Source organism: Esox lucius, chromosome 13 (genome assembly GCF_011004845.1).
Source record: "Esox lucius isolate fEsoLuc1 chromosome 13, fEsoLuc1.pri, whole genome shotgun sequence".
NCBI lineage: Eukaryota > Metazoa > Chordata > Actinopteri > Esociformes > Esocidae > Esox > Esox lucius.
The window spans coordinates 27,987,673-28,013,079 of NC_047581.1; the positions used below are offsets into that span (position 1 = coordinate 27,987,673).

Here is a 25,407-nt window from a genome sequence, read left to right on the forward strand (position 1 = left end):
GATACATCACATTGTTCAGAATCTTCCGAAGCTACGTCTATCTGCCCAGTGATCACTGAAGATGTCCATAAAGTATTAGCAAACAGTGTGTCCGTAGCCTATACGGGCTATGTAGTTTGTCAAGACTGGACATTGAGTAGTTAGGTAGACTCAATAACAACAGCCTGATATCTTAACAGACTCGCCAGCTTGTGTTCCGGAGCTTATACCGATCGATTTAACAGAAAATAATTTTTGATTACAATAAAACCGGGTACCTAGTGCTGTCTTGTGTTCTTTGCAAAACGACTAATTCTTTCTTTTAAAACTTCGCAATTCGTGATCTTTAAAAGTTTCACGCTGTTCAAAAATGTGCGTCTTGTTCAAAAGTTAGTAAATATGAAATTCGCCCCCTATTCAGTGATGCTACGTGTCTTCTCTACCATCTATCTGTGTTAGCAGAAGGTTCGCTTTATTTACTGCAAAACCATGACATACATAATCTCATTAAATTGCAGTGATCCGAGTTATGCGAATCAAAATAATAATTATGTGAATCGCGAACAGTAAGCCTAGGGAACACTTAGATGTAGCCTTTATTTGAACAACAGTGGCTGCACAACATTCAAGTTATTTGGGGATCCACTGTGTAGGACATTTTCAACCTGCATAGTGGGCTTAACTCTTATGACTCACCTGGAAAAGGTGCATGTCCTGAAGAAAACCTGCTTACTTTATTTAACGTTTTTTTTTTGTCTAAATGTACAACACCCATTTGGTCTTTGATTCATTGAATGCTTGAATACTTTTCTAAATTGGTTGTCAGTTTGCAATGTTTACAATTCAGGGGTGGTCAACCATCCTCCAGGAGAGCCACAGGTTTTAACATTTTTGAAACAAAACTTCTAAGCTACACCTTGATAAACTGATTGTTTGGGAAGCGTTGGATCAAAAGCCACACCCAGTAGCTTTTCAGACTGCTTTTATGCCATTGCCTAACAGATATTCTGCTTTGTGGTGCAGTTAACAGCGTTACTCAACAGCTTAAGGCATAAGGGTAATTGAGATTTGATTACATCTTCCAATTGTTCTTATGTTGTTGTTCTTATTACATTTATAATCGCAGTCAAGCTGCAAAATCAGTTTTCTCTTTACCATTTGGCAAAATTTGTACCCGATTAGTACCTGAAGCAAAAGGGCAGTAGTTGATCAATACACATGCAGAATGGTATGGTCTTTCACATAAATGCATACAAATCATTCACAGATATTCCAGTTGTAAAATAAAATGTAGTAAACATGCTGCAAGGATATTGATATGCTGTGGCACTTTAACAGACTCATAATTATCTCTTGATCTTTTGGAATCAGAGCTATGAAATGTATCTTACATAGTCAAGGACACAAGTCTTGTTTTGCAATGCAATGTTTCAGACACCACTTGCACAACTTTGACACAATTTGGATCAAGTTTTTTATTATAATTTTTTTTAGATCTTGCAGTTAACACTGATTGGCCAAGAGGGTTCGTTCCCTTGATAACTATTGTGACTGAAGCTACAGTCTGGGGTTTGGGAATCCTTTGTAAAAGAATGTGTAAGTGTTATCTTCATACACCCCAAAAACTTAATGGTTTCATTACCTCTTAAATGTTTTATAAAAACAAAACAGGAATGTAAACAAACACAATGCATAACTTCACAAAATGAGCTCAAAGCTACAGCTCCAGGAAAAAATTAAGAGACCACTGCACCTTTTTCTTTCCAAAAAAGGTTTTGAGTGGGGAACAGAAGGGTTAAAATTAAGAGACCACTGCAAATGGAACGCTTATGTTCCTCACGCAAAAGTTGCCTTTTCAACTTTTTTGTAAAGGAAAGAAAAAGGTGCAGTGGTCTCTTAATTTTTGCCGGAGCTGTATATCTTCACTTTAGTGTGTGGTTTACCAGCCTTATTCTAAAGTACTGAAAGGCTGAGTCACTGTGCCGCTCTGACCACTTCAGCCGAACTAGCAAGGCTACAAGGTCAGAACAGTGTCACAGAGAGATTTGCCTGCACGTGTTAACTTCAGACCATTACTGTCTTCTTTGTACCCAAGTCTCATAAATCATCTGTGGTGGTCATACTAAGTGGGTGGTCTGACAATTCATTTCTGATTTGAGGAATGGATTGTATGAAGCACATAGAGTCCTCATAGTTAATATGTTATTCTCAATTGAAAAAAGACAATTGGATACTCATGTAGGGACTGGTGCTGAAGTAGGCTTCGACCGACATCTAAGCTACATCATGGCTTTTCAGGTGTGTCAAAAATTTAGTTTTGGACTGCAGACTTGTTTTTTACAGTGTTATTTTCTCCTCTGTGTGTCTGCAAGGGAGCATTTTTCTCTGGTACTCTAATTGGTGCCATCTGTGTGCTATTTAATGTGGCTTCAGAGTACAGATGTCCATCACATTGTCAATAATTCTGAAAAAGGACAGCCAAGGTTACTCTCTTCACAGAAACAATCCCAGGGGATTGTCCTGGACGGACAGATTAATAGTCAATTTCAGATAAACTCCCCATGGCTTTCCCCAGGGTAAACACTAAAAGCCTGGCTCATTGCCTTCTCTTAGGTTACAATCACATTCTTTCTCCACTTTTCTTTGGTCTTCCTGCCCCCTCACCTCTCTCTCTCAGTAGGTAGCAGACAGATACCATGCAGATGAGTGTTGGCCCAAGTCGTGGGCCTGTCTTTGTGGCCCCGCCCAATGGTAACCACCGATCGCCAGGATACGTCCACGGCAGAGTCGTACCCGTCCGCTCCCCACCTCCAGCCAAGTCCCCACCCCCTCCCCCTTTGAAGCCCATTGGCCCACCTCCTGACCGTCGGCCAAATTTTTGCCTGTCAGAGGAGAGCCAGCGCCGGGAGCGTGCTCAGAGCCTGGAGAAGAGGAGGAACACCTTCATCTGCTTTGGATGCTCCCTGGGGGCATTCTTCTTGACCCTAATCCTCGTCCTCAGCCTCAGCAGTGGAGAAGTGTTGGATGGTGAGTGTGGGTTTGCATGTTATGAGCCGATAGCTGTGTCCCCCAAAATTCATTTTGACACAGTGTTTGTAACTCCCAAAAATATTGAAAGAGCAATAGAAAGTGTTGCCATCGCAAGATTCAAACCTGGGTCACCCACATGAAAGGCTGTGTTGTTAACCACTACACCACAGAGCTGTGCATTTGCTGGGTGTCACTATAGCCTCTTGTCTATACTGACACTCGGCATCTGTATATCCTGAACAAATCCTCTTTTGCCCCTGGCCGATTTAATAGTTAATTGGCCATTGGTAAATTACATTGATACAGTTAAACTGACTAATGTTTCATAGCATAAGAACGTATTTTTTTCTTTCATGGCAAAACAACATACTTTTTTCTTTCATTCCTGAATTACATTTACACAGTAACTATCAATAAAGGCGACAATAACTTTTTCATCAAGTGAAAAGACGAGAGAATCGTGGAATCTACCAGAAATAATTAATAAATGACATTGCTTTTAATAGATTCGAACTTTGGTCTTCCACACGAGAGGCACTGTCTTTAACCACTACGTCACGTCTTATTAAGTTTACCTCCACCATAGCGTCTATGAACTGTATTGCTTTTGCCACTGGCCATTTTAACAGCTTATTAGCCAGTAATAGGCTTACTAGTATCACACAACAGTGCATGTCCAAGCAAAAATTAAGCCACGAAGTCCAAGGAACTCTCCACTTTAGCTTATAGCTTTAAAAGAAATTCTTAGGTTGACCAAGACTTCTCACAGGGATGTTTATATTTTTGCCGGACCGCGTAAGTGGAGGAGTGAATGTTTCTTACTGACTGAGTGAGTGAGTGAATGACTATCCCTTGGTAAATAGCGTAGTGGTTAGAGAAGCGGACTTGTGTGTATATATGTATGTATATGCATTTCCTAATATATATATGTGTATTTGCTTATGAAAACACTATATAACACTAGAATAAATACACAGTAATACAATAAAAAGTTACGAGAATTTCTCATGTTGTTCAAACAATAATTACCTGTTGTTTCTACATTGTGTGTGTTGTCAGCGGTGTCATGCTCTCTTTCATGGTTGGTGTCTGACTTCACAGAGAACTGTCCAGACCACAACACCTTACTGAGAAGCTGGAACCCAGGACACAACCCAGAGAAGGCCATGGTGGTCCGGAGGGGAGATCTGTTTCGACTGGACTCTTCTGCCACATTTTACTCCCTAACCATTCAGTCCGGAGGTAGGCTAGATTCTTTCACTGATCTGAAGGCTGTTTTTGGTTAGTTCAGATTGACACACGTCCACGCTGGAAGTATATGACAACATGTGACTCTGGGTTTAAAGAGGATGTTGGGAATGATTACCCTTAGGTGCCTGGTTGTCATGTTTTGACCTATATCTCCCCACAGGCCTAGTGGTCTTTGCCGATAATAAGGAGGGCTCCAAAAACATCACGGTTAAAACGCGCCATGTGCTGATTGAAGACGGGGGCGCGCTGCACATTGGCGCCCCACAATGCCGCTACCGCTCCCGGGCCACCATCGCCCTGGTGGGCCGCTCCGACGACAAGTCTGTAGCTGAGGTACCCGAACTGGGGCGCAAGTTCATCGGGGTGCGTGGGGGTGCAACGCTCGAGCTCCACGGGACCGAGAGACTGTCCTGGACCCTCCTGACCCGCACAGTTCCCCCCTCAGGACTAGCCAGCGGGGGCTACGCCTTTCAGCGCAACTTCAGCCGTGGCATCAACCTGCGCGTCGTCGACCAGGACACGGCAGAGTTGCTGTTCTACGAGCGCTATGACACCCACGAGTCGCAGAACGACAGCCGCAGACTCTCGCAGTTGCTCCGTTCGCTGCCGGCGGGGCGCATCGTCACTCTGGCTGTGGGAGACTCAGCTGTCAAGAACCTGCTGGACGAGACCAAGAAAACCATTCAGAGTCTGCTGGCCAGTACCTATGTCTGTGACCTGAAATACAGGTAATGGTCAAATGAATATGACAAAAATATAAGCGATAGAATTTTGTGTAGTATACGTTTTTTTTTTGTGGGGGGGATACGCGGGATTGCCCCCTAAACTCTCTCCTTTTCCTGAAAAATTGTGAGAAACTGGTAAGTTATAATAAATGATTTATATGGATAGCGTGAGGTAATATGTAACTGCTGAATATATGCAATATCGCTATGTCATCCAGATTGGCTTCTCTCCTGTTTCAGTATGATCATTAATCAATACTCTGGGTGTGTGTGATGTCAAGGACAATATTTATTTACACCAAGTGGCTTAAAAAAATGCTCTGATACTGTAATGATTTTGGATCAAACTTTTGAGCAAATTTATGTTGCAGAAGCAGAATGCAAATAGTAAGGAATGAAATGTACAGGCGGGTCCACAAGTGGTTTGTTCTGTCATCAAAAAACAAAAAAACAAACTGTAATCCGTTACGTTACCAACAAAAATATTGTAATCGGATTACAGATACTTTAGAATTGTTTTTAATTACTTTTGGATTACTTCATTTGAAAAAGAATAGGTGCGCGAAATAATTATGACACGTTGTATGTTTGAGTTTATTATTTCATGTTATGAAAACATTGTTATTTTAACCAAAATATGAATAGCGTGCCTCAGTTGTGTGTGTGATCATCATGCGGGCAAAGGTGGACGCGCACAACCAGTTTAGTGACGGAGGAAGCGCTAGTTAATATTTCTCCGATTTTGGTTGGTTGGATGGCTGGTTAAAACAGAGTATATCTTCGATAATATTAGCCAAGTCATATAAAAATGTATTTAGTTATCTACCCGACGCATAATTCTCAGAACAATGATAGGCAATAGGCCTACCTGGTGTTATATATTTTCCAAGTTTCAAGGTATATTTGTCAAATGCACTGAACAACACAGCCAGGACGAGCTGCACCGAATAACTTTTACAGGAATTGTTTAATAGATTAGGCAACTATTTGTTAGATAGCTGTAACATGGCGCTGCCTTCAAAATAAAACATTAGGCTTATATGGAATTTACCACGACATTTGAGGAGAAAATGTGTGTTGAGAAGCACTCAGCCAAAGGATGATTATTTGCATTTGACACGGCCACATCAACTCCATCCGTACAGGTAGGCCATGTGATTCTGCTTGCTTTGTATCTCTGAAAATTGTGTTCATTGGTTATCATTGGCTGCTGACATCATTTACTTTAAGTTAAGAGTGCAGGTTTATAATCAGAGTTTGTTTCTTTAATTTGCGTTTTGAAAATCCATCACTGGTTGTCATAATAATCGCAGGTTACATTTGCGCGGGTAAATCTTATTTCTATGCGGGTGTTCACGATTGCAAACGTGCATTCGCGTGCCGGGGGTAACTGCAACATTTTGACAATGTTGGTTGTGGAGCAGATCATCAGAATACTGCAGATTTTGTTTCTGCGCGAAAAGCTGTGGATATCTTAATTTTTATATACAACAATGTCAATGTTATAGAACAAATTCGAGTAATTGCCATTAATTTTTCAACAATGTTTTGAAGCAATTAAAAACATGAATAAAAAACAAATAGCAGAACAGGCTTAAGCATAATTAGATTTTGGGTTATGTTCAGATCGAAAGTCAGATTCTGGAAGATCGAGGTTTATTGGATTAATTGGAATGACTGAATATCTGACAGACCTCCTGTAGAGATGTAGCCCAAGTAAAAAGCAATGGTTTAGAAACCAATTTCCAAAGGCCCTGTAGCCTACATAACTCATAAGGTAAAATCCGAATTCTGTTTTTTGCCAGCTACGTAAACTCTAACATTGATTGATCCCGCAAAAGGTGTTCAGTTGGTTAAAGGCTATTCATATTTTATTTTCCAATGCCTCTTAATATGAAAGTAATCTAAAAGTCATTCAAAGTAATCAGATTACGTTACTGAGTTTGAGTAATAAAAAAGTAATAGCAAAAATGTACGTTACTGATTACAAATGTGGACAGGTAACTTTTAACTGTAACGCATTACATTTAAAAAGTAACCTAACCAACCCTGGCTATCATTCTGTGGGCCAACTACGCGTGAACCAGCTGGGCATGTGCAGTAGGGTATTCTTGGCTATTTATGACATTTTATTAAAGCGATGTAGTTTAGGTTTGTGTAGCCGCAAGTCTCACGTATACTTTATACGGTAACATGAATAAACATCTAACGAGAACTTTAGAGAGATGTTCGTTAACTTAATTGCAAGAAATGTAATAGATTTTTAGCCTAACGAATAATGTTAACACATTTTAACGAATGCAAAAAAAACTATCCGTAAAGAGCCCCCGACCTACTGTCATGAATATGTGCTGTTACAGACCTTAAATATTCTAGTTATTTAGACAGAGCTCTCAGGTGATTGAATGTAACATATACATTTTGTGAAATCAGATTTTGTTGGTGTCAACAGCACTACCTGTTCCGTGCACACGTGTCAGCCTCTGGAGCAGTCTACCTGTTTACACCGCAGTGGAGGTGACTGAGGGGGTGTTCTTCTCCATCCTTCAATGTCATGCCTGATCTTCCACATCTCAATGAAACGCCCCTTTTTCAAAATTGTTGCCATCAGTCTCATCTCATTCTGCCCCTCCAAGTGAAACATTCTGAGGCATTTCCAAATTTCCGTAGTTTTTATTCAAGCAGGAAGCACACAGCCGGAGTTTTAATCAGATGTTCTTCCTGGATTTGTGCAAATATATTTGCTTCGATACTTGTACCTTTGCATTGAGTCTCCGGACAGATGTAAAAACCCACTGTGTCCTTTGAACAGCAATGGACTCTCATCATGCCAGTTTGAGTAAAGACCTTTACCAATGCCAGTGACTTGGCTACAATTTACTATACCAAATAGTCTTTTATTGCTGTTAAACTACTCATGTTGGCTAGTTTGCACATTGCAATGTTTTAGATGTATGGCTCAGGAAACATTATTGTTCCTGCCACACACACACACACACACACACACACATAAACACTATTGCACACATGCATGCTTGGCATGCGTACATACACCAATGTAAAGTCTTGGGTTTTCTTTCTGAGGGGTTAGCACGGCTGGCCTGGGCCGCTGCTTTCAAGCCCAAACTACACCACTACACAGTGTCACGTTTCACGTGGAGTTGTCGCCAAGGCAACGCTGTGGCCTCCAGCCCCAGATCTGTAGCGTGACGACGTCCTAGAAGGATCACCAGTCAGATTCTGGCAGGCACCATAAACAGAGGCTTTTATGCTTTCTGATTACCGACTGATTTCATTTGTGGGTAGTATCTGTTAGTGTCTTTGTTTTGTTTGTGCATTGTGTGTGTGTGTGTGTGTTCGTGTGTCTTAGTGTGTGTCAGTGTCCTTCTGTAGGTGGGAGCTAGCTAGCGGGTATAGGCTATTTTCACCATGTTGAGTCAGTTCATTGCACTCTTACTGCTATCTGTCTAATTTCTAGCACTCTGTGAGGAAGGCTTGACTCAAAGTACTAGGCAGGTCTTGTGTTCTTTAACCAAAAAAATTTAAACAAAACCTATTTGGAGTCCAGGTAGCCTTTGGTTTCATTCTGTTGCCTTCCTTTTGGTTTCTAATGGACTTGACCCTGGTTGGAGGCCAGGAGAGGACACAGTGTATGGCAGCAACAGGAAATACAAAAAGGACATTTCGTTTTTACCATTTTGTGTAAACACGCACACAGACACACACATTGATTTATGGCTGCTGGGAATGCAGGGTGATTTGACAGATGGTTCCTGTTTTTTATTTCAGCGTGTAGATGGTAGACCCTTTGATCTCCTGAAAGGCATGTTTGTCCTCAGTTGTGTCATTAGGACCAGCCTCCACAGATAGCTGACATTCAAGCCGTCCATCAACACCAGGCAAACTGTATTAAAAGACTATCTGTCCAGAGGAGTTTATGTGAGGATTTAAGATTGTGTGATTGTGAATTCTTCAGAAGGTCGCCTGATGACGCAAGATAACGCTGATTTAACTGTCAACATAAAACGGTCTCTCCAACGTTGTTGACGTTTTGCCATTGTTTTGAGGCTGTGCTGATGCTGACAAACTGACTGACCTCTAACCTGGTCGTGACTGCTGCTCCACACCCAGACCCAGACCTACAACAAGGGGATTGACAGTCTGTACGACTCGCACACACAAACGCTGTGCGCTGTCCTCATCTTCAGTCGCACCCTTCATTTGACTAGCCCTTATACATCTGCCAGGAATGACGTGAATTTCCTGTTGATGACTTTTTCTCCAGTGGAACTTCTCCAGAACTGCGCCCGCTACCTAAATAACATTAGTAAGATGTTGTCTTATTCGACAAGGCCCCCTGGAACAGTGGAGGTTTTTCTAAACTGGACTGTCAATCACCTTGCTTTGTGTGATGATACCTGGACGGGACGGTCTGACTTATTGGTTGGTTTTACCCTCTCACTGCCAAAAAAGCAAGTACAGCAAAGATTGCCAAGCCTTGAGGGGAAAGTTGGGGCCAACGGTTAGTGAGTGATGAGTGAGGGATAAGCTGCCAGTGGTGAACACTGATGAGATAAACATGTGAAAACTGCCACACTGGTTAAACTGGGCACTTTTGGCTGTTTCAACTGTCCCGCTGTATTTGTAAATGACATGAATCATGTAATGGAGCCATTTTGAGTAAAACTGTACTTAAAGAATGCTAGTTTACTTTCTCTTTGGATCAAGCATCTGCAAAATGTATTATCTGTGAATAGTGTATTATGATTATATTATTATATAATCTGTATGTACTGTGTTACTATTTTATAATGTCCTCTATCCATCTCATAAGGAGTGTTGATACACGATGACACAACTGCTGATACCTGATTAGCTCATGGTATGACGCAGTATCTGCCCGGATGCTTAAAGTCTAACCTTCATCTCTTAACTACCACCAAGGTCTCTCACGCTCTCTGTTTTTCTGTTGATAGGCAGGCCTGGGCCCTGGTATCTGTGATTGGTGGAGGCAATGGCTCGTGTTCCGAGGACGTGCGGGAACATGAGAACCATGACACAGGGGGAAAGGCGCTGGCCCGGCAGAACTTCACCACTGTGGATGGGGTCGGCTTCTCTGTCACAGCTTACAGTGAATGGAGGAATGGTGAGTCTGGATTACATCTTTGGCTCACATTTCATCCAATGCCTGCTGATTGTTTAAAACCTGTAAGTCATATTATATGGCTTATAGTTATGTCTCCAATGTATCTACATTACTGTAATCCCATTAGAGTGCATTACTCAAGCAGTGTTGGCACGTTAGTAACCTAATATCACATGGTATTGTCTGAGGCAGTGGTATTCAAATCTGGACCTCAAAGCCAGTTCCATTTAGTCATTACACCCCTCTAACCAGCAAGCTCCAGACCTCATAGGGTAGGATTTGGTATCTCTGGTCTGAGGAGAGCAGCATGATTTTAGGCGTTTGTTTGCATTTCATATTCATTTTGATTTAAATGCATTTTATTAATCCTTTTTCACACCAGCATCTGTGACAAAGTGCCTAACCTGCCTGAAACGTCACAGAGCAAACAATATGAAACAGTTGAAAAGAAAAGCAGGGACCCAGGAAGAAAAGTTGCCCTCATAACAAAACATAGACTCAGGCTCTCACATCCTTCAGTTCTACCTGGAAGGTGTGTGTAGGGTTGATGTGGTAAATGTTGACAGGCTCATTTAGATGGACTGAACATTCCTGAGCATGTGTGGGTGGGGTTCAGTTGCACATGCCCAGTAGGACGTTCGGAAGCTGGGATGCTTCTGCTCATACAACCATAGTCAGACGTCGCTGAGCTACAATGGCGGGAGACACTATGGAAGTTTATTGTTTTTGGTCCAGATTTGCCTTGAATGTCGGCTGTTCGGTATGATTCCCATTTAAGGTTTAACGACAGGAATTGGGTTACAGAGATTTAGCAGGATTTCCAACCTGAACTCACTCCCTTTTTACTGATTCTCAAAACAACCCAAAATCTACAAAATAGCTACAATTATGTCCTCAAAGGATCCAAGATAATTTTTTGGGGGAGAAATGTCAAACAGACAGTTGACACTACAACAAAGATCTATTGTTTTATTCACTCTAACAAAAATATAAGGCTCAGTTTCATGTAAATATATTATATGCCCAATAAAGTACAGTATTTATGTTTATTACGTAGAGTGGTGACTACATCCGGTGTCACCATTAGCTGTTTGATAAACTCTACAAAATGGATAATGCAACCGATCTTATTTCTGCTCGTCCAGGTTTTCCCATTTCTGGTTTCCAGATCGACGCTGTGGATCAGGTAGTCCTCAACCTTCAGGATGATGTGCACACCTGGCAACCTGGGAACCGGATTGTGGTTGCCAGTACTGACTACTCCATGCATCAGGCAGAGGAGTTCACCCTCCTCCCATGCCCCCACTGCACCAGCAGGCAGGTTAGAATTCAAGGTGAGTTAAAACAATTATGAGTCTTTATATATTAATGTGGGCTGTATGTTTTAACTTGAAGGGTGTATAGAAAGAAGTATGATGAATTTCTTCTAAATTCTTAGTCATAGCCTTTTATTGCACAACCTCTGTAAATATCCATTGAGAAGCGACTGGGGTAGTTAGGGTTTTTTCAACTTTTTTCTCCATTTGATTGCCAGGCGTTTATCTCAGTTTTAACAGTAGACAGAGTTTGTGAGATTTGTAATTCCTATGTGTGGTTGTAGTAGAAAGTCCAACAACACTGCATTGGAATTGTGTCAGGGCAACAGTACAGTACATTGAGAGGGTGTGTGAAGCCATGTGACATTCTGGCCTGGTATTGCAAACCTGTAAAGCCCCCAGTTTGTCAACACTTCTTTTGGCCAACTGCTCCGATGTAAACCTTCTGCTTGAATCCCTACTTTTACTTAGGGGTAATTCCATGGTAACTGAATAACGCTTTGCCCATTCGTTTTCACTTTAAAATGTATTCCACACTGAAGCTTAACACACCATACAACCCTATACACAAGGTGAATTATTCAGTTTCTATTTAACATTTTACAGGGGGAAGAAGTATACATTCAGGGGGGAAGAAGTGTGTAACTGCAAACTTTGGTTACAAATGAACAAAATACTGTTATAATATCAAAGAGATAAATATTGAACACAGAAAAGGAAACAAAATTAATATTGTTGTGTTCAGTTCTTTGCCATGAGGTGCTATGTTGAACTTCCAGTGAACAGTATGAGGGAGTGTGAGAGCAATAACACCAAATTTAACACACCTGTTTCCCAGTCACACCTGAGACCTTGTAACACTAATGAGTCACATGACACCAGGGAGGGAAAATGGCTAATTGGGCCCAATTTGGACATTTTCACTTAGGGGTGTACTCACCTTTGTTGCCAGCGGTTTAGACATTAATGGCTGTGTGTTGTGTTATTTTGAGGGGACAGCAAATGTACACTTATAGAAGCTGTACACTCACTAATTTACATTGTAGCAAAGTGTAATTTCTTCAGTGTTGTCACATGAAAAGATATAATCTAATATTTACAAAAATGTGAGGGGTGTACTCACTTTTGTGAGATACTGTACATATTCTGTGCATGCCTGCAGTGAGTTTTAAAAGTAAAGTTAAATCCAGGGAAACTAAATCTCAACTACTTTTGAACAGTCACAGATAATGTAATGTTGATTGGTGCTCAGTGTATGATGAGGATTCGGTAAATGGAAAGAGGTTCTGGAGTCTTCACACTGGTTCCCCCACTGGCCCGACATGGCCTTATTTAGTTTTTTGTATTGGGGTCATCCCGGTAGGTAGGTTGGTATTCCACGGTATGCAGACATATCCTACATTCGGTTAAACATTTGGTTATATATGATTTATCAATATAAGTAATTTCTTTATGCCAATTGTCACCACAGTTTTCTGGGCTAAGAAGAAAAAGGAAGAGACCTACTGCTGAAAAAAAACAAAACAAAAAAAACAGTTCTTTGTAACATTATAAGCAGATCATTTTTTAATGGTGTTTAAGCATTGGACTAGGCACAATAAATAATCATAGAAATCTATCAAAGCTTTAATTGTAATTGTTGTTCTTACCTTGGCAAACAGTTTATTGTTCATATTTACAAACTTCAACTTTACAAACTTCAAATTATTGGCACCCCTCCATTTAGTAGTTTATGCACCCTTCTTTGCCGGCATAACATAGCCATCCCCAATAATGTTTGATTAGGTGGGAAAACATATAGGAAGGGATCAAACCCAGCATAAGACCTAGGGTTCCAAGGTCTTCCGCTGCTATACTATTGTGCTGGGGGATTGAGTCAGTTCTCCTTCCCCACTAAGTTCTCCTTCTCTACCATAAATCGTTGTTGATATGAGAAATGCATTTTCTGAATTTTCCCAGTCTCCTCCCATTTTAAACTTTAGGAGGACATGAGGTCCTAGTCCACACCTGCGGAGTACCTGGTTTGTCCCTTCTGACAAACCAGAAGGGTATTTCCATCTGGTCATACTTCTGACCTAGTCTAAATTTAAATAGACTCTGGATTTAGCCCACATGCATTTATTAATTATTCCAATTGGACTTTTAAAATCTCACCCGGCACAGCCAGAAGAGGACTGGTCACCCCTCTGAGCCTGGGTCCTCTCTAGGTTTCTTCCTAAAATTCTGCCTTCTTAGGGGGTTTTCCTAGCCACTGAAATTCAACACTACTGTTGTTTGCTGTTGTTTGGGGTTTAAGGCCGGGTGTCTCCGTAAAAGCACTTTGTGACAACTGCTGTTGTAAAAAGGGCTTTATAAATACATCTAAATACACTATTCATCTATACAGATACTCTCCAGATCATCCAGAGTTCTTGGTCCTAGCTTGTGGACTGTCCTGGCAGAGACAGACAAGTTTGGGCCTAAAATACACATTCATCCTCTTCCAGGCAGGTCTATCACAGCGCCAGTGCTTTTCTTAATTATTGCACCAATGTAGCCATCTTTGAACAACCATTGCCAGATTTGTGAAGGTCAATAACCTTTTGTCCTGTTTCATTTGTGTGTTTTCTGGCCTTTCCCATGTTGATGGATGACTAACGGAGTTCCGCTTGTCACTTCATATTCATAACCTTTGAAACAGGATGTCATGGATCATTTAAAAGTTCGTAATGAAAATATTTTGTTCATATGATATTGAAGTGGTGCCAATAATTGCAGCACCCATGTCTTCCAAGAATATAATCATTCCTTGTAATTTAATAATTTAATAATTCCTTTTTTATAATTATTTTTTTATAGCTCTATAAAAGGTTAGATTCATATAAGTATTTGTTTTACGATAACCACTTTTTTTTTCATATTTACCTAGGGTTCTAATAATTCTGGAGGGCACTATGTATTCAAATGTTTACTTGTATCCAGTGGCGGAGCCTGTCCCAAGTCAGTTTCAGTAATGGGAGGGAGAAAGCAGTCTCTGACTGCCTTGCTTCTCATACCTTCCTTGAGAAGGACCAAAAAGAAAAGGGTTTAAATGTTTTCAGTAAAATCGCTTTAACTAATTGGTAGGTCGCCCTTCACTTAACCCTGTGAAATGTTATTATCCTCCTCAGAAAAGATCTTAAACATATGTGGGTTTTTGGTAATGGAATAACAATGCACAAGGCAATGTTTCTGAAAGAAGGGAAATTATCTCTCCCAAAGTAAGTGTAGGTGTTGCTGTTATTGGATGCATTTCTGATACACTTCCTATTTAAGAACCTATCTGGGAGATGTTGTCATAGACAGCCTCTGATCTGTTAGACCACAAATCAAAGCTTTACTAATACCTATATTTTAAGATGGAAAGTGGATGAAAAATGTATTAATGACTTACTGTTAAAAAAAAAACATAACTTTTCACTCCCAATATGACGTCCTCCTTTTGAAGTTTACATTTTGTACACAATGGTCTCTTTACATGGAAACAGCTCTGTGTGTCTCTCTATTTCCCCTTCAGTCTCAATGTGTGCGAGTGCGCGCTTGAAGCACATTTCCTGTTGCCCCCCCGGGCGGCAGCTGTCTGGTCATATTGGGAGACAAGTATGAGAAATGTATTTGTTTTTCCTCCCCAGGGAGACCCCAGTTTGGTCACATCGGGGAGATCGTGGACGGGGTGGACATGCGGGCCGAGGTGGCGCTGCTCAGTAGGAACGTACTGGTCTACGGGGAGATGCAAAGCGCCTGCTACGGGGACAACTGGTGCCAGTTCTTTGGTCACGACACGTACGGCGGACACATCAAGGTGTGGGGGGGGCTGCTTCCTGTCTGTCTGCCTGTGGGGTTGTGTTGGAGACGAGTTGAACCTGCGGCCAGACGACCGTGCGTGTTTCGGCTGGAGTTTATTTAATGGTGGAATTATGTCGAGAGTGCCCGTTTTGCTGCGGAGGGTCAGTATGGCATGCATATGGCTCTGAATGAGTGAGGGCATTCAGCATTCACACGGGTTTTAACAACGTGTGTAATGGTAACTAGGCAGCAAATCGGGGCGAAACGGACTGAAACAGGAAGGGACTTGCGGGCCTTTTCCAGTAAGAAATGTACATTTTTCTATTGCGAATGGTTTTCTGTCGCACGCCCTGATGAACGCAACCCAGGTGCCCCTCTGAGAAGCGTGGAAAAACAACACTCCCTGGTCCTAATGGTTTGTGTTCAGTAGGGGGTACTTCATTTATTTTTCTCTGTTTATAGCACCCCCCGAGCACACAGAAACCTCACACAATAGTCACTCTCTGGAAGCTTTAATCAGACTAACATTCACACGCAGACCTCTCACTCACACATTGTCTGTGTCAGTCATATACAAATATCTGCCCTGTATAATGTTCCATACACACTCTATCCTGATGGAGAAGAATAACATTCCTCTTGTCTTGTGTAAGCCGCCCTATGCACTAAGCAACCCTTCATGGGAACATTTTAAAAAGCCCTTGTTCTTTCACTGTAAAGAGTTCTGTTCAGATATTTGTGTGTGTCTGTGTGTGTGTGACACAGTTAGCTTGAGGGATGGTCAGTATGAAAACGAGACCTGTGGATAAGGCCGAGCCCAAGACAGACTTCCCTTATTTTACTCTGTCTGTCTTAAAAATCAGTATCATGAACGCTGATCTGCTTCCTCAAAAGAAAAAGATTATCTGTGAATGGGGTGAGAATTTGGCATACGACAAACAATTCTGAAAGCGAGTGAAAAAGTCTTAATTCAGGCACAACTTAATTCTTAGAATTAGTTGTGTAAGCCTCAAAACAAAAATATAAGGCTTGTTCAGATGTGTTCTCGTGTCTAAATTAGAGTACCGTAATGAAACGTCACTGTTCAGTTACAAGCAACGTTTTCTCACCCGATTCAAGACTATCTTCCTAACTTCAGTTTTTTAACTTATGTGTTTTTTTCTTCTTCCAGTTAATACTTGCCTAATTTGAAACACCCAACATTATTTACTCTTGGCCCGCTCAACTCTTTACACCATTTTTCCTCAGATCTTTGGTAACTTCACCTCAGTGCACCTGTCTCATGTGGAGCTAAGGAACATGGGCCAGCAGGAGAAGGGCCGCTACCCGCTCCACTTCCATCGCTGTGGGGACGTTGACTGGCGCGGGGGCTACCGGGAACCAGCTTACGTGGATGGCCTTTCCATCCACCACTCCTTTTCCCGCTGCATTAGCGTGCACGCCACCAACGGCCTGCTGGTGGGTGGCGCGTGTGTGCGCGGTGCTTGTGTGCGCGGTGCTTGTGTGCGCGGTGCTTGTGTGCGCGGTGCTTGTGTGCGCGGTGCTTGTGTGCGCGGTGCTTGTGTGTGTGGCGCTTGTGTGCGCGGTGCATGTATGTTGGATAATGATGTCTTTGAGTGTCGTCGTTCTAATGGCAGCCTTTTTCCGTCCCCAGGTAAAAGACACCGTGGGCTATGACACCCTGGGACACTGTTTTTTCCTGGAGGATGGGATTGAGCAGAGAAACACGTTCTTCCACAATCTGGGTTTGGTGACCCGACCGGGAACCCTCCTGCCCACTGACCGCAACGACACCATGTGTACCAGCATTCGTGACAAAGTCTTCAAGAACTACACTCCTTCACCCAGCATGGAGTGCAAGTAAGACAAAACCATGACCGGGTGTTTGCCCATGATGACATTGGGTTGTGTGTGTGTGTGTGTTTTGTTTTGAGTGACACAGAGGGAAAGGGTTTGGCGATGGATGGACAGAGGAAAATAAATAAATAATGCAGCATCAAGCCTCCTAATGTGTAGATGTGGTGTGTGTGTGTGTGTGTGTGATCATGTGAGTAAGACATGGTGAGCGCGTGTGTGTGGCTTTATTGGGTTTAATGTCTGCTGTGAGAGTAGAGGGCCGTGGTAGCTGGTTTCATCCATACAATAACAACCACCCGCTGCACGGGATCTGTTTTGTTTCTGGAAGATGTTGAAAGGAAGGTTTGTGTGGAGCGCCCCGATGCTGGCTTCGGGAGGTGTACGTGCGTTTTTGTTGGCAGACATGTCCCGGTTCCGGATGTATGTGGGAGACGTGGATCATTCCGTAGATAACAAGAATTATTGCTCTGTTTCTGCTTGTTATTAAATTCCTAGCAGCTGATAGTAACAGGCGGTTCGGAAGGAGATGTGCTGTAACGCTCTATAATCTGCTGTGTTTGACATAGGGCAGTGTCTACGTTCTGGATTGCCAACCCCAATAACAACCTCATAAGCAACGCAGCTGCTGGATCTCAGGTAAAAGCCTTAATATGCATCTCTGGCTACTATGTATAACCAACTTCAGCTTTACGGTTTAGCCACTCATAAGATTTAAGTGTGGGGATTACCTGTTCATCTCAGCTGATGACCTCATAGTTCTGGGGAGATGTTGTGTTCTGTCTTAGGCACATGTGCATATTTAATGACAGATGTATTACTCTGGGATAATTGCTTTCAGTCCAATGTTTACCACATTATCATTACCCCCCGCCTTCCTCTCCACATAGGATGCTGGGATATGGTATGTCTTCCATAGCTCATCCACAGGGGATTCCCATGGGTTGGTTCCTGAGACCCGGGCAGAGCTGACACCACTGGGGATCTTCTACAACAACCGTGTGCACTCCAACTTTAAGGTACCGCTCCCTGGCAGCACTGAGGTGTTCAAACACACTGAGGTACTGTTTGGAAAAGTTTGTATTTCTGCTGGTCAGATGTGGTGCCAGCTATGCCAAGCACTTGGTGTGAAATAAGGGCACTTTTAGCAAAATCCGATTTTTTTATGTTTTTGCCACTAAATGCGATTTTTAACCCAAAACCTTATATTAAGTGGAGGGAGCTGTAGTGAACAAATAACTTATGGTTTGCTACAACAAATCATGTTTCCACACGAGTGCCCCTTGCACTTAATATCTGTTTGTGTGCAATTCGTGCACCCAAATGCTTTCTGTAGATGTTCAATCAGTCTCTCATATTGATGTGGAAATTTGACCCACTTTGGTTTCATTTTAAGAGCACAGCAGGGATCCAATACACATGTTAGTGTAGAGGGCTTTCTCCCACAGACGGTGTGCTAGCTGTCATTAAGAAACACACAGCTCCGATACCAGCCGGCACTCGTAGCCTTTACAATAGGCTTCTGTTTCTCCAACTCTGTAGAGGAATTAGGTCAGGTGAACTGGGAGTCCTTTGTCCACTTCAACCGCAAGTGCCCCTCACATAAGAAATGTACTTATTCTCAAGACATCGGTCCAGTAGCCAGTTTATTAGGTCCACAAAAGCGGATTGCTGCAACAGTTGGTGAGTCACATGTCTTTGGCTTGATGTAAAAAGACAAGACCGCCATTGAGGCATTTAGTTACCATTTCATTGAATGTTAGACTGGGCGAAGCAGGTGACCTAAGCGTCTCTAAGTGTGGTATGATTGTCTATGCCAGGCAAGCTGGTTCTGGTATCTCAGACAAAGCCTAGATATATCTAGTTTGAGGTCTGAGGGAGAACGGCATGAATTACGAAAGCTAACAGGTTCAGTCGTAGTAATAATGAGGATGCTGTGCTGTACGGCATCTCCGGATGCCCAACTCTTTGGCCTTTAGCTATTATAGCCGGCGGCCACACCAGTTTTCACCTCCTCTCAGCTAAAAAAGATGAAGCGTCCCCAGTGGGCAGGCCATCCCCAACACTACACAACTGAGGAGTGGAGAAACCTCGCCTGGCCCCACAAGTGCTGAGTCAGAATTTGGAGTGAGCAGCAGGACTCCGATGCTGCCAGTTGTCAAACTAGAAAGGCAATGAAGGATTGTGTAATTTTCATACCTGTTTGTTTTACCCAGGCTGGGCTCTTTATTGATAAACGTGTGAAGACCACCAATGCCAGCGCTTCTGACCCTCGGGAGTACCTGTGTCTGGACAACAATGCCCGGTAAGCTCACCTTAAACTAGAGTTTAGAATGCATAACCAATGTTAACAAGGGGTCATTTGTTCTGTTCTGGGTACATGTACCTTTAGATGGCGTATGCCATGTCTCTTCAGCCCTAATTCTGGAGACATGCCATCCTCAGGTGTTTTGCCTCAACCTTAATCTAGCTACTTGATTCCTATGTTAGCTGGTTGATGTTTCAGGTTTTGGTCTCTACTGTAGTTGGTTGGTCTTTACTGATCTGTACTGTAGTTGTATGATCTGTACTGTAGATGTATGGTCTGTACTGATCTGTACTGTAGATGTATGGTCTGTACTGATCTGTACTGTAGATGTATGGTCTGTACTGTAGTTGTACTGTAGATGTATGGTCTGTACTGATCTGTCCTGTAGATGTATGGTCTGTACTGTAGATGTATGGTCTGTACTGGTCTGTACTGTAGATGTATGGTCTGTACTGATCTGTACTGTAGTTGTAAGGTCTGTACTGATCTGTACTTTAGTTGTATGGTCTGTACTGTAGATGTATGGTCTGTACTGTAGTTGTAGGGTCTGTACTGGACTGCACTGTAGTTGTATGATACATGATGATGTTGTTGTACAGTAGTATGTTGCTTGTCGTGTTTGGGAGGGTTGTGTTGACAGAGAAAACAAGGCTACCCAGATAGGTTTCCACACTGAAGTGAATACAAACCTTAGCTTCAACAGATGGAAAATAACTTAGGCCCTCCTGAGACTATTGCCCACTGAGTGTGTGTGTGTGTGTGTATGTGGAGTTTTCTGTGGGTATTTTCTAAGAATGCTGCGGTGTATGTTGATGTTTTTTTTCTGAGAGTGCTTTTTGTCTTTTAGAGAGGGTGGGTGGGTGGGTGTTTTTATGTCACATTTGTCTTTGGGTATTTTCTACCCATGGCATCTGTCTGAGAGATACATTGATGTTTGTCTTCTATTATTGTAAAAATAATTATTACAATTATAATGATTATCATTGCTATTCATATTCAGAGCACTTATTCCCTGCTAAATGTGGAATAAAGAAATGTAGAAAACATGAATAAAAAATAAAGCCCATCAAGAATATATTCAAATGTGGAGAACCCTTGGGTCTGCTTCAGATTCCGTCCACATGAGAATGCAGACCCAAACCGTCCGCGGGTGGCGGCTCTCATCGACACACTCATTGCATTCAAGAACAACGACCTTGGCGCCTGGATACGGGGCGGTGACATCACTGTGAAAAACTCTGGGTGAGTGCTGTGAAGTCATCCCATTGAGCCCGTGATGAATGTGGTTCCTCTTTGAGTGTTCAGCAATGGGCTGTTCAGTAATGATATAGCAAGGGTCCACTCTTATTTCTGTGTGATTCCCATAGATCTGATAAGTAACTGAGGAAATAGTGCAGCACAGGGGTTGCCAAACCTATGTGGTTCATGTTCCTGTTTTCTTATGCCCCTGAAAACAGTTCAACCTTAATATGTAAATGACTCAGGTTGACTTTTTTTGCTATTATTTTACCAGTTCGGTATGCTAAGAATCCTTTCTTATTTTCAGCAACGACCTGGGAGGAATTTTGGCTAACCTGCTTTCTCAGAGACAAAAGGAGATATTTGTTTAACTTTTTTCCATAGCCCACCCTGCTGCCCCTATTGTAAATCCGAAAAATGCAAGGTTTGAAATTCCTCCTGGTAGATGTGCTCTATGTAGAAGAGGGCATTATGACTGATACAATTATTTATTTTGCCTCTAGATTTGCAGACAATGGGGTGGGACTCTCCTTTGCCAGGTCTGTATCAAGGCTGCTCTGTCTGTTTCAATATTGGCGTGTGTCTGTAAATTCACAACATGTCCAACCACGCACACACACACTCGCTTATCCACATCCTGTTCCTCCCTCAGTGATGGTAGCTACCCTAAGGACGAGGGCTCCAGTCAGGAGGTGACCCAGTCGCTGTTTGTGGGTGAAAGCCGGAACCGTGGTTCCAACGGGGGCCAAAATAAGTACTGGGGACAGGGAGGAGCAGATGGCAAGATGAGGACACTGCCCAGGAACAAGTGTGTGTGTGTGTGTGTGTGTGTATGTGTGTATTAGTGAAAATTATAATGTTGTAAAGATGGACGTGTGTTGCTCTTAGAGAGGAAATACTACTTCCTCTAATATGATTCATGGTTTTGTAGTGTCACTTCTGTTTCCTATTTCCTTCATGCCTTTTTTGACCAAACGGAGGATTAGATACATTTTTCAAATATGTTTCATTAGGAATAAAAAAAAAGGCATTGGTCAGCCTTTGACCTCAGCTACAACTACATAGCAATCTATTGTAAACACTGCCTAAATACTACATGCTATATAAATGCTGACATCAAAAGGTCCAACCATCTGGTGCAAAGCCCAACATGTCATCTCCCCATTGCCAGGGGGGTTTATGGTTCCTCTGGGTATCCGTGGCTGTGACCGCCCCCCCTCTGCAGGCCATTAAACAAGGGTTGGCAACTACGTTCTGCTGAGTGGCTGAAAAACAAAATAGTATTGTTTTTTTTACCAAAAAGATATCAGAAGTGGGCCAAAAAGATTATAGCAGACCAGATTCAGCCAAGGGCTGGCTGTTCCCAACCCCTGCCATAAAACAAAAAACAGGATCCACCAATTGCTGCAGGCCCTGTACTCATTGTCTACGCCCTCATTCATGACAGCTCTTTTAACCACTTTCTGACCACATTGTTAAAGCAGTGGTTGTTACCTTCGATTCCACAAGTTTTATGCCACAGCAAGACACAACATTGTTCCCATTTAGATATTTCTGTCATCTAATTAGACCGCAACAGCAGATTTTTCCCACTGATAACACACAGAGCTGATAACTGCAGCAGCTGACCTTGTCATTTCAATTTATTAATATCTGTACATTCCTTGTGTGTTCAGCTGATCCGTTCTCAAAGACAAAGACATTTCTGAATGTGTTTTTGGTTTTAGCTTGGCATTGGCAGAATTATACTGTTTCTATGAGAATACATTTGTCTTTCTTGAAAAGCTAGGTTTCAAAATGATTGGCACCCCTAAGGATTCTTACAAAATAAATCCAGGTTTTTTCGTTCTCAGCCTTAAGGACACTGTTTCACAGGGACATACACCTGCTTTGTTTATACAGCCATGTACTTCAAAGGTTCCATTTGGAAGTGACTGGATGTTGTGTCATGGCTTATTTTTCAAAGGACCTTCCCGATCCGTGGCTTCCAAATCTACGATGGTCCAGTGCAGCTGACCCAGAGCACGTTCCGAAACTATGTACCAACGACAGAGCGCTTCACCAGTGCTGTGGGCTTCAACCTGAAGAACACCTGGCAACTGACACCACGCAACAACCTGTCCAAGCTCAGCTTTCAGCCCACGGTGAGTAACTAGCAATTCCCTTCTCCTTTAATCCTAGAAGTGTGCATTCTTTCATTCCAGGAAGAGCCACTTCCTTTTTTTCTCGGGTTCTACCCCTAGTTTCAGAATAGTGAATAAAAATAGTCACTGACAAAAATATTACAGTGTAATCGGCAAAATAACCATATGTAACTTTTATGTACGTGTTTGCACATTCACTTGTTTAGTTTTAGTGTCATTTATGCTTACATTTACATTTGGAGTGCCCTCTGGTGGCGCAGGGATGTGATGCAAACCTCAACTAAACTTTTCAAGGTTGACTTATAGTGATTGTTCAACCTAGATTCATATTTGGGTGAAATAACACGTACCCTGAGTTATTCTTGAAGGCCCATGGAGTTATATTTCAAAACAAGCTGTTACTCAAATCTGTCCCAGCCTGGCTGTTGCATGATCAGCACTGTTCGAATTCATTAATTGAAACTGTGTCCCCTGAGCAGCAAAAGCTGCATTGCGAGCGGGAACTAAGTAAAGAAAAAAGGTCTGTCGTGCTAGCATACCGATGGCACAGCTGGAAGAATTTGGTGTCTTCAAACCTTTTTTCTTTAGTCACTACACACATCTTTGATGTTCCAACTAAGGGAACACCACTACTCTTAATTGGAAGTGTTTAGGAGTAGGTTTTTTGCAATGCAGCTTTGGTTGATCGGGACGCACAATTTCAATTCATGAATTTGGACGATGCTAATAATGCTAATTCCAAGCTGGGAGAGAGGGGAATAATGGATTGTTGTGAAAAATGACTCCATGGGACTTCGACAACTCAAGGTAAGCATTATTTCTCTGAAATATGAATCTAGGTCTTTTAACTATTTAACTATTCCTTTAACTTCGAACTTAGCTTTTTTTTTTTTTTAAATGTCTTGGAAAGGACTTTTGAAAGCTGGAATACCCAGAATTTGTTTTGCTACAATGTGCGTTCATGAATATTTCCCGAACGTACATTAAAGACCGTAGACTTACATTATCAAAGTTAGTAAACATTTTCTACGCATCAAAGGCAGTTTGTTGTTGTTTCTGCATTATGAAACCCATTGTCCGTCACAGGTGACTCTGAAGGCGTTCTTTGGCCGTCCGGGCCAGTGGTTCGAAGACAATGATCTGGACGGGGACAAGAACTCAATCTTCCACGACGTGGACGGCTCCGTGTCGGGCTACAGGGACACGTATGTTGGCAGAGCGGACAACTACCTGATCCGTCACCCTGACTGTGCCAACGCCACCCAGTGGGGTGCCGTGATCTGCAGCGGCAGCTACTCCCAGGTCACAGTTCCCCTCCAGCCCGTCACCACGGACGCCATTCACTGCTCACAATCCAAAACGGCGTAGTCATCAAACCCTGAGTCACAACGTGTGCCCCCCCCCCCCCCCCCCCCCCCACAGGTGTACATCCAGACCCAGGGGGCCCCCAACCGCACTCTATCCATCAGCAGAGATGAGTACCCTGAGGCTCCGCTGTTGCTGAGGGGCATCAACAGCCAGGGGGCGCTGTCACAGCAGTACCAGCCTGTCCTCATGATGAGCAAGAGCTACACCCTGCACTGGAATGGGCCGGCTCCCCGGGAGATCGTCCTCTCGCTCATCAACTTCAACCAGTGAGTGAAACACCGCATGGGTCTTGGTCTAGAACCAGGCCTGGTTTGTCCCCATGGAAACCGCCCTCGTCACGTGTGTGCAATGAGAGGTGAGGTTTGTGTTTGTCTGTCGAGGCGGAAGACGGATCTCTAACCCCTTGTTGGCTCCTCCTCCTCTCTCCAGAGGTGACTGGGTGCTGGTGGGTCTCTGCTACCCCACCGACACCACCTTCCAGGTAATGGCTGACATCAATGACCGGCAGAAAAACACCTTCGACAACATCACCGACTATGGGACGGTGGCTTCCCTTACCGAGCTAGAGAAGAAGCTCCTGGAGAGGAAGTATTTCTTTGACCGCAGTGTTGGGTGAGAGTCACCATGCTAACATATGTATCTGTACCTACTAAGCTCACTGTACCTCTCCCCATCTACAGTATGTACATAGTCACGCATGGAAAGCCGTGGGCATGGGTTTAATGCATTAAGTGACAGTTTGCCCTAACTCGCCATTCCCCGTCTCTCGAACCTCACGGCTCTACCCGACGACGCCCCTGACCTCTCCTCTGTGACAGTTTGCTGTGGCTGTATTTGCGGGCGAGGCATGGGCGCCATGGCCACAGCTACTGCTCGGTGAAAGGCTGCGAGCGAGTGAAGGTGACGGCCACCACGTCTTCCTCCAAGCTGACGTGTAACTGCACAGCCAAAGCCTACCCCAAATACACCAAGACTCCCTCTGCAGCAGTCCCCATGCCGACCCTCAACACCCAACCGTGTCGCGACTGTGGGGCCTCTCAGGTCAGCCAACGCTGTTGCCGTTCCACTGCGATGCCGCTGAGAAAAGGGATGTGATGATGTTGTAGCAGGCCCCACATTGACCATGCGTTCTCTTTCAGCTGGTGTTCTCCAGTGACCCGTGGAACTCCTATCTCCAAACTCAGATCAAGTCGCTCAGCAACAAGGAGCAGCAGAGCGGAGACACACTGTCATTTATCAATGT

The 25,407-nt window shown here is 43.0% G+C and overlaps 1 protein-coding gene across 2 annotated transcripts in view; it reads left to right on the forward strand.

Moving 5' to 3' along the window:
* cemip2 (cell migration inducing hyaluronidase 2) overlaps positions 1–25,407 on the forward strand; it is a 32,030-nt gene that overhangs the window by 191 nt on the left and 6,432 nt on the right. Inside the window, exons 2-21 of one of the 2 annotated variants that reach the window (XM_010876877.4) lie at positions 2,657–3,006; positions 4,111–4,251; positions 4,421–4,988; positions 9,962–10,131; positions 11,277–11,465; positions 15,098–15,267; positions 16,500–16,709; positions 16,906–17,111; positions 17,675–17,744; positions 17,996–18,124; positions 19,322–19,410; positions 20,524–20,655; positions 21,156–21,191; positions 21,305–21,460; positions 22,619–22,796; positions 23,883–24,098; positions 24,219–24,430; positions 24,594–24,776; positions 24,983–25,205; positions 25,304–25,405. In XM_010876877.4, coding sequence (XP_010875179.2) covers positions 2,676–3,006; positions 4,111–4,251; positions 4,421–4,988; positions 9,962–10,131; positions 11,277–11,465; positions 15,098–15,267; positions 16,500–16,709; positions 16,906–17,111; positions 17,675–17,744; positions 17,996–18,124; positions 19,322–19,410; positions 20,524–20,655; positions 21,156–21,191; positions 21,305–21,460; positions 22,619–22,796; positions 23,883–24,098; positions 24,219–24,430; positions 24,594–24,776; positions 24,983–25,205; positions 25,304–25,405 — 3,711 coding nt within the window. In that variant the 5' untranslated portion in view covers positions 2,657–2,675. The remainder of the gene's footprint in view (positions 1–2,656; positions 3,007–4,110; positions 4,252–4,420; positions 4,989–9,961; positions 10,132–11,276; positions 11,466–15,097; positions 15,268–16,499; positions 16,710–16,905; positions 17,112–17,674; positions 17,745–17,995; positions 18,125–19,321; positions 19,411–20,523; positions 20,656–21,155; positions 21,192–21,304; positions 21,461–22,618; positions 22,797–23,882; positions 24,099–24,218; positions 24,431–24,593; positions 24,777–24,982; positions 25,206–25,303; positions 25,406–25,407) is intronic. The other variant, XM_010876878.4, reaches the window with a different exon arrangement.